Source organism: Anoplopoma fimbria, chromosome 20 (genome assembly GCF_027596085.1).
Source record: "Anoplopoma fimbria isolate UVic2021 breed Golden Eagle Sablefish chromosome 20, Afim_UVic_2022, whole genome shotgun sequence".
Taxonomy (NCBI): domain Eukaryota; kingdom Metazoa; phylum Chordata; class Actinopteri; order Perciformes; family Anoplopomatidae; genus Anoplopoma; species Anoplopoma fimbria.
Genome location: NC_072468.1, coordinates 17150350 through 17167339, shown reverse-complemented (window position 1 = coordinate 17167339; position 16990 = coordinate 17150350). Strand labels below are relative to the sequence as shown.

The following is a 16990-nucleotide window of genomic DNA, read 5'->3' as shown; positions in this document are numbered from 1 at the left end:
GAACATCAATCTGCGTTTCATCTAAAAAAGTAAGATACAATGGTTAGAAAAATTGTAAGATCAAAATGTGAGAAAAACTCACACGTTCACTCCCTGAACACCATTATTGGATAATAAATAACTGTAAAACAGATTATAATAATGATGCAGAGGCCAGGACAAGATAAGACACGATATTCGTATCAAAGGACAAGCGCGGCGCCCAGGGGGTTATATCAAAGAGATAACAGCTACAATAAGAAATTCTGACAATATGATTTAAAGAGAATGACATAAAACAATGCATCAAAGCATTTACAGTGCAGCACTGACATGAGAGACAAACAGAGAAGAAGAGAGATGAAGTGCAGATAGAGAGGGAGATGGGAAGTTGATGAGATTTTAATGTGAAGGTCAACTTGTTATAACTCTGATCTCTATGGGGATATTAGTCCCATCATGATGCTGGAGGGGTTGGAGGGGGGAGTTTGAGGCTGCTTCAGAGGAGGAGGAGGTGGAGGGAGAGAAAATGAGATGCCTGAGAGGTGGTTTTGCTGGTTCGACAACTACAGTATCACAGTAAATAGAGGGGTCAGCATCTTCTCTGTGTGAGCGTGTAAGAGTCTATGTGTATGTGTGTGTGTGTGTGTGTGTGTGTGTGTGTGTGTGTGTGTGTGCACATGCTTGAGATTGCACTTTTGAGTGTGAGTATGTGTGAAAGTGAGGGAGCGAGCGTGACAGAGAGGCGTGAGGAGGAGACAAAGCGAGAGGCTGTGCATGTTTGTTTCTCGGCAGCATCGCACAGAATCACAGAATGAAACACTTCACTTGTTCTCGTTTCATGATTTTTTCAGATAGTTTATTTTGATGTTCATTTTTTCCAGCAGAAAAAAAACAGAAGTTAACTCAACTAACAGACACATAAATTATCTATTGTGATTTAAGTGAATGTTTTTATCTATCGTATTGAAGTCTTGTGTGTTGTGACAATTGACCTGAACTCAAACTGAACTAAGGCATCAGATTAACTGCTCCGACCATTAAAAGGGACTTTTAAAAAATGGACAAATGTGCACTTAAAGAAAAACTGCAAGATTTTGATCCTCTGGATGAGAAATGGTTATAATTATTATTATGCTGACATAGAATGTGATACAAACAAATAAAGATGCTTTAAAGAAAACAGATTTCTGTGTGAGATAAGCAGCTGGTTTGTGAGATAAGAGCACTGAAACAGGATTATTAAACTGTATGTTTGCAGCAACCTGCACCACTCAGATAGTGTTTAATGACAGCCCTGCTATCATTTTTCCATGTATTGAACAGTCCAAGTGAGGCTCACTTTTAATTATGCCTAATCAATGCTGTGGGTACGTCATTACACTGCAAGAGCTTTATGGTTTACACCACAAAAATAATAAAGTACTTGTAAGAGTCTTGAAAACATTATTAAAATTTGTATTTTCTAGGACTGCATGTACATAATTCAGTGTAGTTGTAGGATGACATTTAGGAGCAAAGATACTGTATATTGCAGAGCAGATAGGAACAAAGGGGGAGGGGGGGGAGCAGCCTGCATTAACTGTCAAATTATTAAGCATCTCAGTGGGACATCTGAGGTGATCTGTGTGACGTTAAACACAGAGCTTGTGCCAGGCCAGAGGAACCTGAGTCTAAAAAAAAGAAAAAGGCTACCCGCTCAGTTTGCATCGTAGTCAAAGTGTCAACACTCACACTCAAATAAAGTGAGATAGATATATAGAAAAACACACTAGAGTGAGTGCATCTGATGCTGAATTACTGTACTTTGTATAAACATAATATTCGACTGGAATAAACCTGCTAAGAAACATTTGTATTCATGTGAATGAACTACAAGTTGATTAACAAGTGACTGTCTGCTATGGGGCCTGTGTAGCTGTTTGTAGTTGTTTAGTAAAATTCTCACATCACCAGACGATTCTAATCAAAGTAATGGAAAGAGTTTTAGATAAATTGGTTTTAAAGTTGTATGTATGTATATTTTCTTGGAAAATCTACAGCTTTATAAATCTAGTCTGTCAAAGCATTTCATTCTAAAAACACAGCATGCATTTATCAGGTTCATACTACAGTACTATCATATCAAGTTAAGGGTTGTCTTACAAAAAACTCTAAGATGGAAATCTGCAGAATAATACTGGCTTTGTTTGCATTGCTGCAACATATTCTGTGACTATCAATAAATAATACACGCATCAAAGAGAGAGCATGAATATAAAGGTGTCTTGGCATTTTCTTGTAAACGTCAGAATTTGGTTATGAGAGGTGTCTTTAATACTCGCCACTAGTTCTCATGTTCAAATTCTTTGTTATAAAACTACTACTGTGGGGATGAACAGGGGGATTGGGGTTCACTTGGAGGGGTTGTTGTAGCCGTTCTCAAACCGCTGTGAGTGGCGACGGGGCAAAGTCTGGGTTTTGGAAGGTGAAGCCCTCGAAGTCCTCCTGGTTGATGGCTGCTAGTATATCGGGGTCAGAGGGAGTGAGCGCTGACGGAGCTGCTGTGAAGAACTTGTCGAAGTTTTCACCTTTTTTCCCACCCTGATGAAGAAAAAGGAGATGATTAGCCTGCATGCTGACACATTGGCGATTAATTGTACACACACACCATTATCTTTCTCCTGAAAAAAAGACATAAGAGAACCCAAATTATAAAAAGACTCTACCTACGTATGTCTTTTTCTTTTTTCTCACCCACACCCTCGTTTTCTCTCTAAGGAGCTCTCTACCACACCTACAGTAGGAAGAAAGCTGCTCACGTCTCCTTTCCTGCTCCTTGACAGCCGCTCTGCTGGATGATATGAATACCATTTGGCTAATGGGCCTGGCCTCTAACCTCTGAGAATACTCAGCTCGCTCAAGGCCCACCTCACTCTGGGCCAGTGGGGCCACAAATTGGCGGTTGGCGAGCTAATGATGACAGACAATTTACATACAGGTGGAGTAGGCTGGACCCTGAGGTCAGGGGGTCCTGTCTGTTATGACTGGACTGTCTGTTCCCGAGCACCTAAAGCCCATCTTCAGGAGCTAGCAAAGGTGATGAAAGAGGGAAAAGAGAAGGGAATTGGGAAGAGGGAGAGAAAAACATGTCCATTTGAACTGAGAGAAGAAGAGGAGAGGAAATGGCCAACACAATGATGACGGCTGAGCGAGGAAACATGCAGGGATACGAGGGAAAGCGTGGGAGTTTGAGAGAGAGGAGACAGATGGAAGGAAGTGACAGCTATTCCCTAAAAGTGTCCTCAGAGAGATAGAGAATAAGAGACGGGCAAGGGGAACGACATAAAAGAAAGAAACAAAGAAAGATTGAAAGAAAAGAATAGTCTGTCCATCTGTTCAACTGACAGTTCTGGGTTTGAAGGGCGCCTGGATCTCCAGTCTCTCCAGACGTTCCCAGTCAAGCCAGCGGAAGAACGGATGCTCCTTGATTTCTGTCTCTGCTTCCTCTCCTCCACCCAGACGCTTGGCCGGGTGCTTCGTCAGGAGCTTGGGAAAGGGGGAAGAAGAGAAGGGGAAAAGTGGAATAAGAAAAGAAAAATATTGTGGTAACCATGGGATACAGATGAATCATATGTGCTCTCATTCTCTTAGGCAAAAATGTGCATGGTAAGCTTTAAATATTATTCAAATGTATTTTAAATGTTATATCAAGTAATTTAATTTAATTTGTCTGATTTACATATGCAAGTATATTGAAAGTTTGTTATTCACTTTCATGCTGAGAGTTAGATGACAAGATGAATATAATTCTAGCCTGTATGCTAAGTATAAAGCTACAGCATGCAGCCTGTTATCTTAGCTTAGCATAAACACTGTAAAAACAGCTAGCCTGACTGTCCGAAGGGAACTCAATTTGCCTACAGGCGCATCTAAAGCTCACTCACATGTTTTGTCTTGTCTTTTTAATCCGTACAAAACTTAAAATGACTTTTTGTGGTTTTAAGGACATTTATGTTTATATTATTTAATGGCAACAAGACTTCAGGAAGTCACTGCAGCCAACAAAGAAGCAGTCTGGCACTACACTACTATGAGAGTAGTATAGATCTTCTCATCTGACGCTCAACAAGACAGCAAATGAGCTAATTTCCTAAAATGTTGCACTATTACTTTAATAAGTCAACAATGTGCATGTTTAACCTTTGCTGTATTTATTTAAATATATTTTTAGAAGTATAAGATGAAGTCAGTTAATATTTTCTGAATTACACTGGAAATTCAGTCTCAACTGTCTTTGTGCTAAAAGTTATACGAGTCAGAAAAATGTTGGCTTACTCCCTTGCAGATAGAGACAGCTTCACGAGAGAGACTTTTTGGGTATATCACACACTGCTCCATGATGGACTGAAACAGCTCCTCCTCGTCAATACCATCAAATGGTGGCTGCGAAGAAAAGACAGAGAGAAAAGGAAAAAGAAAGAGTTAGCTGCGGGCAAATTGAAAGCAAATATATTGAAATCAAAGTTCTCTTGAAAGTCTTTTGAAGTGATTACAAAGGAGAAGCACTGGAGGCTTAAGAGTCTGTGCACACGGCTCTATTGTTAGGATTAAGCTGAGTGTTACCTGTCCTGCCAGCATTTCATACAGCAGTACTCCATAGGACCACCAGTCTACTGCTTTATCATAGGGCTGATATGCCACAATCTGAAAAGGATGGAGAGAACAGGAGAGGAGATAAAAGGGAAAGAATGGCAGCGTAGAGATAAGGAAGTAGAAAGAAGACGGGGAGAGCGAGAGAAAGCGCAGTCGTAGCAGTGAGCTGCTCGGATGATGTGCAGCTATCAGACTCAGCCGGGAAGAAAAGCAGAGAGAGAGAGAGAGAGTAGTATGGCATTAGGGAGGGTAAATGTATGAATGAGCTCAGAAATAATCAACACATGACTTTGGATTTGTGTGTTTGTGTTGTCTGCACGTGCGTGTGTGTGTGTGAGTGTGTGTGTGCGTGTATGGGGGGGTGGGGGCACATGAGAACAATTCCCAGCCCCTGGGGAAATATATTGTATCTCTTCCAAAATGGCAGATGCAGGAGAATCAATGGGTGTTTACATAAGAGAGTCAATACCCAGGGGTACCATAGCAAGGTTTACAAAAATGAAAGACGTGCACAACAGTCACAGCTTCTCTTTCTCTCTCTACTGGGTCTGTCTACTACAAGTCCGTAAACCAAGCAAGCTGGATATCCACTTCACTCGCTCTCTGAAATGCATTTGTTCACGATAACTTAACACAGAAACGCGCACACGCAAAACACACACGCAAACTACATGTAAGGGAAACATTACGCAGCATACAATTATGATATTTAGCATTTCAAAAGGTTGTCAAGCAAAAACCACCTTCGCTGTTTTCAGGCTGATGTTTGCATCATCATCAATGAAATCCTTTTGAGATACATTTCCAGGGGTTTGTTTTACTCTCAAGGGAGTTAATCACCTTATGTCAGTTGCAGTAAGAGAAAGGAAAACTGGTAGCACAAGGTCTCTGAAGGACAATCGTGATTTCTATGCAATGTTCTTAAAGCACAGGCACACACCACTGCTAATTGAATCATGTGAAGTTAATTATTTAAAAATGCTGACAAGGTCAGAGAGGACGGAGGAGAGGAGAGGGGATGCAGCGAAGCAACTCGCCGTCTTGCAGCAATGCAAAACAGGTCAAGCAAACGAAGAGGGGAGGACAGGGGGTGAGACCAGGGGGGAAATTATGAATCTAAGGAACAAATGAGGAGAGTCCAGGAGTCAGTCTGGACCACCATGTGAGAGCACTGGTCGGTGTACCTCGGGGGCGATGTAGTCAGGGGTTCCACAGAAGGTGCGCGTGGTGTCGCCCTCCAACATGCCCTCCCTGCACATCCCGAAGTCAGCTATCTTTATGTGGCCCTCGCTGTCAAGCAGCACATTATCCAGCTTTAGATCCCTGAGAAAGGAGGAGACACATGGGATCACACAGGTATGAATCATTTTGATAGATAACATCTTTATAACAGTCATTAGCTACATAAGACGTGATAAATCTGTGTCTGTGTGCAGTGGCAGCGTCAAACCAGGCCATGTTAGATGTTCGATGAGCAGCCCTCTTCTCTACCTGTAGATGATGCCGTTGCTGTGGAGGAAGAAAAGGCCGACAGCTATCTCCGCTGCATAGAACCTGGAGGGAGAGAGGAGAAGGAGGGGGGGGGCTCACTACTGGTTGCTTTATCTTTCAGAATAATGGACAAGTTTTTCAGCAAGGAGAGAGAGAGAAGAGAGCTCAAGAGAGTGATGAAAGGGAAAGAAACCGAGTAGATGAAAGGTAGGAAGAAGAAGAAAGAGCTGGAAATGGGTAACAGGGTATGAATGAGTTTGAGATGATTGATCAAAGATTATTGATTAGATGAACAGCCAGGAGGAGGGAAAATGTAGATATAAAAGAGATTAGTGGGAGGAGAAAGGGCTGGTACGTCATTTGATGACTTCTTTTTTTTTTTAATCACCGGTCTAATGAACAAAGCTAAGAGAGGAGTGTGTAAGTAAAGGAACAGAGGATTAAAGAAAGGCAGGAAATGAGACGCTGCAGATGAAGACCGTGTTTTAAGGTGAAAGAAAGGAGCTTTATGACTACATACGCTGCGTGAGGCTCTTTGAACTTGCCGACAATCTGAATGTGAAACATCAGGTCTCCTCCGTTCACGTATTCCATCACATAATACAGACGGTCCTGCAGAAACAAAACACACACACACACACACACACACACACACACACACACACACACATGAATATCCACACTCTCCATACATAATCACCTCTTGTCCAAATTAAAAAGCAATCTATTAAACCCTCCTCCAGGACCAAGGACCTTGTTAAAGAAAGCAAACTAATTATTTAATAAATTAATTGAAATTTTTAGGCAGCCTTTATTGAAACAACTCCAGGGAGGACTTCACAGCCAAAATGTCAGGCAGGTTTATGGACGATTTAATGTGATTCATTGAGGACCCCGTATACCCTCCACTCGCACACACACACACACACACACACACACACACACACACACACACACACACACACACACACACACACACACACACACACACACACACACACACACACACACACACACACACCTCAGTCTGGAAGGCGCAGTAGAGAGATGTGAGGAAGTGAGGGCGAGAGGAAAGCGCCAGAACCCTCCTCTCCACCAGAGCGCTCTCCGTGTCCTCGTCCTGGAAGAGAACGTCTTTCTTCAACACTTTGACGGCGAACAGACGCTCGCTGCCTCGCTCCTCTGCCAGCAGCACCTGAACGGAGACAGGAGAGGAGGGAAAGTAACTGTAACAACAAAGGTGCACCTAAGAAGTTTGAAGCAGTTATTGTGCGTCTTCAACCTGCTGAACACAACGTTTATGTATAGACAACAGCTAAAAAGAGCATTTTTTTAATCCAAAATTCACTTAAAAAAAAAGTATTCACGCATTCAGTGCATCAAAGTCTTGAATGCATCTCTCATTCAAGCTTCACCTCTCTGGATAGAACTTTGCATGTACTGTAAAGCTGCCAGTACTGAACATTTTTTAGGTCATTGTGTTTAATGAGTGACATGGTGCTCTAGTTAGGGGAAAACTAGTTCAGCTGTTTTAATAAAAAATTATGTGCTTTTGAGGCACATTTAAAATATTGTGTGTATTACATAAAGTGTTGTGCTAAGCCAGGACTTGTGTGGAGCGGCCAGTATTGGAAAAATGCATTTACGGGTAAGAAAGTGAAATAGTGTAAGAGAAAAAAGAAAATGTATCATATTATATAGACAGATGCTTAAGAACAGTAAGTACTGTGCACATTAACTCCTCTGAAGTTTAATTAAACCAGAAGATTTCAAGTCATGTTAATGACATAAATGAAAAAGCGACGCGGCTCTCGTGTTTTTATCAGACATTAAAAAGACATTCAGCGGCTATCTTCTCACTGCTGTAAAATTGGCTGCTAGCGGGTCGCTCTTAAAGCTAATGAATGCTATAATTTTCTAGAAAAAGAACCACATGAGACGGGTTTTACTGTGGTTCATGGGAAAGGATATGTCCAGTCCTTAGTGCTGTGCTGTATCGGTCACTGGCTAGTGGGGATTTAGGGTCTGATTTTATTTTCAAATAGTGGTGAAAAATAGAGGAAATCACATGATGTCATTTTCAGAAATCAATGAGACTTCTGGTATTGTGAAGAAGGCTTTGTGTGTGCATGAACTATATGTGTGTGTGTGTGTGTGTGTGTGTGTGTGTGTGTGTGTGTGTGTGTGTGTGTGTGTGTGTGTGTGTGTGTGTGTGTGTGTGTGCAGTGCTATTAATGATCTTGTCTCCTTCTCTGCCCCGTGGTCTTAAACTAACTCCCATGAAAATGGGACTCATCACCCTCCAGAATACTACAAATCTTACTAACACAATCATGTACTTTTCCCTCTTTTTACGCTTTTGTTATCCCACTTCCTTTTGGTCATTTTGTCACTTACAAAAGTACAGTAATCCTCCTCTATCTTGGCCTTTCTATGTCTCACTATTCCTCACTCAGTAGCCCCGGGGTCTGTCTCTCCTTTCTTGGGTCGTTTTTTTTTCCTCACATCTTACGTAAGTCCAGTCTATTTCTCCTGTCCTCTGTAGACTCCCCTCTGACAGTTATGAAACAGCACAGGGGGGATTTCAGAGGAGGAGGAAGGACTCAAAACTCCACTCTCTTCATTATGCCTCATCTACAGGGGAATTAAAGAGAAAAAGGAGAGCAGAAGCTCCCTTGAAATGAACACCTCCAGGAGGACTGTGTGGCATGTAGGAAGCCAGCCAGCCAGAGCTCACGACTGCTGACAACACAAAAGGAGCCAAGGGTTAAATGAATCATTTGGCAGTAGTAGGAGAGACAATGAGCGTGTGAGTAAGAAAGCGTTTTTTTCTTCAAAGAAATTCTGCTCAAGAGCTGCTCTATGAAATGCAACTTGAAGGTCAAGTACATCAATAGAAGAAATGATTTACAGCCAGAAACCATCTTTGTTGGCCTCTTTGATGTTACTTACAGCTGATGGATTAGTACATAGAGGAGATGACATTTGCTGTGTTTACCTTGCCGAAGCTGCCTTTTCCCAGCACCATGAGGAAGTTGAAGTCGAGGATGCCCACTATGACTTTGGCAGGGCCGGGGGTGTGGACTGGTGGGCAGGATGGTAGAGGGGTCGGGGACAGAACCACTGGGAACGGTTCAGACAGCGCAGCAGGTAGCGCCGGAGGCAGAGATGGTATTGTGCCGTCTGGCAGAGGCTCCTGGAGAATCGTAGTGGGAAGGTTGAGAGATGAATCGTTGGATGCATTCCAGCATGCACACACACACACACACACACACACACACACACACACACACACACACACACACACACACACACACACACACACATATATATAAAAACCTGACAAACAGAACAAACTACTTCCTACCCCGAGCTTTAGATTACAGTTAGGCAGAACGCTCCTGCACCCTGGTGGAGACGGAGTGTAACAGGGAGGGAGTGGACCATATCTAATCTATTATCTAATTAGTTAGCTACAACACCAGGCATAAATCTTCTTGGGGTTTTTTTCTCAGATATAATAGAGAGGGAAAGTTCAAGATCCTGACCCAGTGTGAGCAGTGGCAGCTGCTGTTTATTAGATGTAGGTAATTATAAGCTGATAAAGGCCAAGGCTTTGCGATGAATTGTTATTAGCATGGTAAAAAAAAAAATCCACTCTGGTGAATACACGTATGCATTTCCCCCATGTTGCTTTTTGGTCAACATGAGCACCAACTGACGGCTTTTCAGCCATAAGACCTGCAGCAGTTTCCTACCTGCAGGTCTGGGTCTGGCACGGGGATGTTGTAGTACTCTCCCTCATCTTGGGCCAGCAGTTTGAACCAGCCGCTGATTGGACGCCTGAAGATCTCACTCACTCCGAATGACAACGCTCCCATGAAATCGTTCCTAGATGTGCGGTCCCAGTCCCAAACCTCCACAGACAGACGCCTGTCCCACTGGTGACCGCGCACTGAGCTGGAGACACAAACACAAACACTCTGAGAGTTAGCTCACTGTGTGAGCAACACAACAACGCACAAAGACACAAAGAAATGTATGTATTTTTTACTTTTTTCACCTTTGTAAAATTCTCAGATTTCAGAGGCAAATTCCAAATATTTAATTGTACTGAATATCAGAAAAATGCAAAAATAAAGATAATAAATGATCGAATACAAACACTGTTGATGTAAAATAAGCTGCATAAACAGTACTCAGTGAACATCAACCCTCTAATCCTTGTCTTTCAGGGTCCTTACTTATGAATCAGTAATTCCATGTTCAAGGACATTTTATTTTACCTAAAGTACATTTTACCCCAGAACAGAGTACATTTTCATACTTGGATTAAAGTTCACAATGACTCACAAGGTGAAACTCTCATTCCAGACGGGATTGAGTGTTGAGCGGATGGTCTTGGTCTTCTGTTTGCTGTGGCTCTTTGGGTCTGGAATCAATTTCAGTTTGACATACGGGTCTGACAGGCCGTTTGGATCCATGGGCATCAGGTTACGAGCCTCCCGCACTGAAGAGAAAGAAGAATAATAGAAAGCGCAGGGAGAGAGAAATCCTTCATTACCCGTGTAATCCTTCCATTTGTTTTAGAACCCATGATCCAGCTGGTCCTCTCACCTGTTACAAAGACATCCTCCTTCTCTCCTCTGATGGTCAGGTGGATTCTCCCTCTCTTCTCTGTGTGGTCTTGGCCACAGAGACTGGGAACACTGGTTTCACACCGTCGATGGACGTTCATGTCACAACCTAGAGGTCAAAAAGATACACATACACAAGTTTGAACAGGCACATGTAAAGGTGAAAAAAAAGTAATTAGATAAATAGCAAGTTTAAAAATATAAAATGTTTCCTGTCTATCACACAAATAAAGGCAAAATTCAATATATATATACATATATATTTTTTTTTTGCATAATATAATATACATCACTTTTTGCATTTTCCCTTTATTTGTATGAAAGACGGGAAAAAAATTTTGCTTCTTGCTTTTTATCTAATTACCTTAGGATATTGCATTGACACTGTTTTGTCAAGAGCTAGATCAGATTAATACAACTGTCATGTCTAACCTGTAATTAGAAGAGTCCAGGCAGCAGCTGCTAAGCTTCTCATAAAGACTGAAAAAAAGGATTTGTGAGAACTGCCTGACTCTGTCTGAAGGTAAAAAAATCCTCTATCAGTAACTCTAAAGCTCATTAATTATCGCATAATTTGTATTTGTTTAGTGGGTACAAAACTGACTAGTTGTGTTTTTAAAGTGGGTTATGTTTGACTGTTTCTTTGCCAGGCATAGTCCCTTCCTGGAGTCTCTGCTGGTTGTCAATCTCCTAATCTAATTCTCTGCAAGGAAGTGAATAAGTGTATTTCCCAAAATACCCCAAACATAAACGTAACAAAGTCAACTCTACATTTTGAAGGCTAATTTTATTGGGACCAGCTTTATTTCCCCAGCAGAGAGGTGAGTCCCAATAATGTGCATGTGTGAACTGATTCTTATCTCACACACAGATTTATAACACTGTTTTGTCTAGTGAAACTCACAGCCACATTTCATGCCCTGGTGAATGAGTCCGTACAGCAGCGAGCCACAGTGGTCGCAGAAGGTGGGACTGGAGTAAGTGTGGGCCTTAAACATGTGTTGAGTCTTCAGGTCCTGAAACACAACAGAAACAAACTGCACTGAAAAACATACACACACAGAAACACACAGAAACACACAGTGTGACCATGGAGGAAACTGTGAACACACACACACTTTCACACATTAACACATGAGTATGATTAGTGGAGAGATGTTGAGTGGGGTATTCATGGACAAACCAATTAGATTTCTCCACTGGGAGAGGACATATAAATGAGAGTGCATCTAGGCAAGGCTGTGTGTGTGTGTGTGTGTGTGTGTGTGTGTGTGTGTGTGTGTGTGTGTGTGTGTGTGTGTGTGTGTGTGTGTGTGTGTGTGTGTGTGTGTGTGTGTGTGTGTGTGTGTGTGTGTGTGTGTGCGTGTGTATATACTGTGCAGAGATGGATGAATCACTTTTATCTCTCCACAGCTCATCAGACCCCACCACCACCACCTCTCTCCACACACCACCTTCTCCGAAAATGTTTTCCCTCTGAGCCGCTATTTAAAATCACCCTGTTTCTCCTCTCTGTGTGTGTTCCTGTCACTCTCTCATCCTTTTTTTTTTTCACAGTCACACACATGTTCCCCTTGACCTGATTTCCGAGGCAGTTTATTTGGCTGGCAGAAAGAAAAAATATGATCTCCCCGAAATCCTCAAAATGCCACAGAAAGGAAGACTGAGCAGTGTGTTGCTCTCTCCCCTCTCAAATTCTCTCTCTTATCAGCCCCTCCTCCCCTCCACCTGCATCTCCTCCACTCTCTATCTCAAACTCGCTGCATCTCTGAGGCCTTGTAGGATGATTTGACATGAGAGCAGACGTCACAGTTGGGATAAGGCTGCCTGATGTGAAGGATGCATGGATTGACAGATGAGTCATGCACACGTGTTCCTGGCTCTGAGAGGATGGCTAATATGATGATGACGGGCTAAACCTTGACTACAGCGGAAAGCAAAAAAAGTAAAAGACAAGTGAAAGTAATTGCACATCTGCTCACATCTGGCTTGGGGCCCGCCACAGATCCGGGACAAGTGAAGGTCACAAACTCGTGGCATCTTTTGTGAACCACGAAACTGCAAACTGGGGGAAACACAGAGAAAAATATCCTCAAAAATGAATCGGTCACACTGGGAAAGTCGAGTAAGAAGATTATATACTGCAGAAAAAGACAATAACACTGGGTTTATCTTTACCTTGACATTGGAATCCCTGTTTGCCGATGCCCCTGAGTGAATAAGGCACATGGATTAAGACACAAACACAATCTTCTCTACACTGCTGTAAAGTAAAATATTTTGCTTCTGAGACCGTTTCCCAGCCAGCCGAGTGTAGATTACGCTGCCAAGACAGAGATAGTGCTGTTGCAATATTCCGTTCCAAGAGACATGCAGGCACAAGTTAGGTTTCATCATAAAACAAACACGACTGTGTTAGAGGCTGCCGACTTGACAAACAAAGCCGTTGTGTGTGAGGTTTGGGTGTCTTCCTTCACTAAGACACACTGCTGACCGGGTCAAGTGGTGTCAATCATTGTCACACACGCACACACACAGATACGCAAACACAAATCTCCTGTTTCCAGAACTGCGGTGTTGGCTAGTTTCCAGTGTCTCCTTAGAGCTTTAATTGAATAATTAAAGCCATTGATTGACTAAAGTGTCCTCTCAGCAGCCTGCCTGCTGTGAATCAAGTTTTGATTAGAGAGGCAGACGAACAAGACACCGCGGAGAGCTTCTCCACAATCATGCTGGAGAGGCCCAGGGGTTCATAGGAAACTGACCATAATCACTGATCTAAAATCAGTTCACCATCTGCCTGGGTAATAATTAAAGATGGGGTTGCCGAGGGTAATCTGATCCTTGATCAGCATTCAACAGAAGTCTCTGTCTGCAGCAGTCTGAGTGTACAAGGCCAGTTCTGCTTTTGACCAGCAGAGAGCATTAGAGAACAAAAGATAGATTCAGAGGAGGATCGACTGTGTTGCTTGCTGGCCAGATATCACAGGGAATTCACTGCATTTTAAGTTTAACGATGCATTGAAAAACCTATGCAGTTAAATAAAATGTTGGCATTAAAACACAAGATAAACCCTATAAATCTAACCAGAATACTGAAAACCATTATTGATGATTGCAGGGGGGGTGGCTGTACCTTGTCTATGCAAAAGGCATTTTTACTGATTTTCAACGCCATCATTAATCTTATTAGTAACACCTGTGCTTCTCCTACTAAAACAAGTCAAAATGTCTGCTGGGAAAAAAGCATGTTGGGTCTTTCCTTTGATCAGTTATATTTATGACCGATGAGAAAAGGAGGTCAGTGACTCCAAACACACACTGAACTGTGACACCAAAGTCAATTTCACTTAGTTGATAACTGAAGAAGCCATACAAGGTGAAACCCGTTTGGAGCTTGGCTTAATAAACCACATATTTACATTTCAAAATTGTAACTATCTTTTCTAAGTCTTTAATTAATCTACAAATTGCCCCCAGGGGCGATGACACCCAGGTTGAGAGCTGCTGCTCTGACATCTTGTGTGAAGGAAACGATTTTTCACCCTTAACTAAGTGGTGCTACTGCGGCCAAGATGCTAGCAGTTGGCGAAATGTCCTGAAAGCTACCCAGAGGCTGCTGGCATATGCATCGCCCTGCATCCGACATACACCACCACCATATGTCCAAACCAACACACACACACACACACACACTCACACACACACACACACACACACACACACACACACACACACACACACACACACACACACACACACACACACACACACACACACACACACAAACACAGAGCTTCACTGGACAGAACAAGCTCTCTGCATGGTTGTCTGCATGGACATTTTTTTACATGATCCCTTTTGTTTACACTGCCTGCCCACTACTTTTCTGAATATTGTTTTTCTTCTCATTTGAGCTGTAAATCATTTGCAGATTATGATTGGCAAAATACATATGATCCCTGTCCTTGTATCTCCAAAACATCAACTTTTCATGAACAAAACAGCCCTTTTTTAAACTTTGCGACACTGCATTATTCCTAATTTCTCATTTTATATCTATGTCATGATTTAGCCAATCATTTTCAAATGGCTTATAAAGCTTAAGAGACTTTTCCAAACTCATAAAGAGCCCCGTAATCCTTCAATTAATCTTAAAAATACAAAATCACCAAATTTGGAGATATGTGGTTTTCACTGGACAGTGATCAGTGGAAACTCCAGCAGTTCATAAAATAGTTAGTGTAGATCTAGCGTCTCCTGGAGCAACTACAACAACAAAATACTACTTATATCTATACACATTAAATATCTAACACTGCAAAACAGATAAAGTTTTCAAATTAGTTCTGTTGATGTGCGAGATCATTTTATTGCTTCTACTTAATAAAAATGTGCACTTTAACAGTACTGTGGGGCATTTTTGAATGTAGGGCTTTCTAATGCTTTCTGATGAACCATTTTATGGTATTCACACTTAAGGTGCACTCCACCAATTTGACTCATGATAGTTCAGTTTACTCTTTTCTGGTCCTATACTCAACCAGTGAAAACAGTTCAATCTATTTTGTGGCTCTGGAGGAGCTTTACAAGGTCTGGAATATAACACAAATTGCCGGCACCTAATGAAAGTTGCCACTGAGTTGCATTATGGGAATTGCAGCATCATTTTAATAAAAGTCAGAATATCTAAATTTTGACAAACTCTTGTTTAAATCTTTGAGTCCCCCAACTTTATGGAAGTGATATACTAAATAGTGCCCGTTTAAGATCTAAATAATTCCTCCTACATCGCTGCCTGAGTGTGTTTGTGCATGTTTGCATGTACTGTTACTCTGTGAGCAAGCATTCATACTGGCATAAATGTCCTAATTGTAATCTGGCTTGTGTGTATATGTGTGTCTACACGTGTGTGATGATGCTCCTTAAGTAGCTGCTGTACTGTGTGGGCTGCTGTGTTGAGGTGAGGATGTGTGATCAGATCAGGTCAGTGTGGTAGGCTGTTTCTGCAGCAGGCAGCTGGATCTGGTTTAAAGAGAAGAAGTGCAGAGAACAGGTCAGGTGGAGTAGTGGGATGCCTGAGGAGGCGGCTTATGAACTGCCGGGGCTGGTTTCTGTGTAAAATGTGCAGCTTTGTGTGTGTGTGTGTGTGTGTGTGTGTGTGTGTGTGTGTGTGTGTGTGTGTGTGTGTGTGTGTGTGTGTGTGTGTGTGTGTGTGTGTGTGTGTGTGTGTGTGTGTGTTTACCAGATGAAGTCGGTGCAGTGGCTGCAGAAGGTGGGCTGTTTGAAGAAGCGGGCTGTGAACTGGTGGTCTTTCACCTCCACAATCCTCTTGTGTTTGAGCGCTCCCTTCCTCTGGAACACAGGCACCCTGGCTGGAGGGGAGAGGGGCGAGGGCAGCGGGGAGGCACCGGGGGAGGCTGCCGATGTCGGGGAGGCCAGTGTCACCAGGGAAAGGGAGGGGGAGGGGAGACCGGGGTGGACATGATGCCTGAAGGATACAGTAGAAAGAGGAGAGAGGGGGGATGGATGAGTGTCAGTAAGGAGGGTATTGAGTTGTACAGGCGGAAGACCTTGAACATGGGAGAGGGAGGGGAGGAAGCAAGGACAGGGATGAGGAGCGGGGGGGGAGGGGAGAGGAGTGTAATTGGTCATGTTAGCAATAGGAGTAGTAATAATGGCACATGGGAATGACGTGATGGAGAGAAAGATCCAGAATGGACCGGAAGTGCAGAAGAAGATGGAGCGAGTGCAGGGTAAGTGACAAGAGTGAGAGTGATAAAGAAAGAGTGGTGTAATGAAGGACATGGAGGTTAATTCACACATGGAGACAGAACACTCCTCAGAGACTCTGCAACGCTAAACGATTAGTGCGACTCACTGAGTGTCCCACATACTGCCGTCCATTCCACCGACATCTCCCGCCCAATGTACCCCTTAAATCTCCATTCCCCTGGCAGCTCTGACTACACCCACCCCGCCCTCTAGTCGTTATGTCAACTGTGCCTCCTGTTGCCATGTCAACAACACCCCAACCACCTGCTCCAATATTAGAGCCTGCATACTATCTCCACTTCCTGCCTGCCCTTAATAGCAATTAGTATCATTTCAGAAGTAAAGTTTGAGATCTGAATAATGTGTTTATGTCTACAGGGAATAAGATGCAGTGGGAAAAAGTGCAAAACGGCAAATATGAGCTGGAGAGATTGTGGCGTAAGAGTTGCACGCTCCTAAATGATAAATGAAAC

General features: G+C 42.7%; 1 protein-coding gene across 1 annotated transcript; it reads right to left on the bottom strand.

Moving 5' to 3' along the window:
• Window positions 1-2400: 2400 nt before the first annotated feature.
• prkcg (protein kinase C, gamma) lies at window positions 2401-16649 on the bottom strand. The gene is made up of 17 exons (XM_054621328.1): window positions 16624-16649; window positions 15988-16233; window positions 12921-12952; window positions 12725-12807; window positions 11647-11758; window positions 10723-10851; window positions 10459-10615; window positions 9864-10065; window positions 9104-9301; window positions 7127-7300; window positions 6626-6717; window positions 6106-6168; window positions 5799-5937; window positions 4585-4665; window positions 4297-4404; window positions 3367-3507; window positions 2401-2562 (listed from the first exon to the last, which is right to left on the bottom strand). The coding sequence occupies exons 1-17, from the start codon at window positions 16647-16649 to the stop codon at window positions 2401-2403; spliced, it is 2145 nt and encodes a 714-aa protein (XP_054477303.1).
• Window positions 16650-16990: the final 341 nt, after the last annotated feature.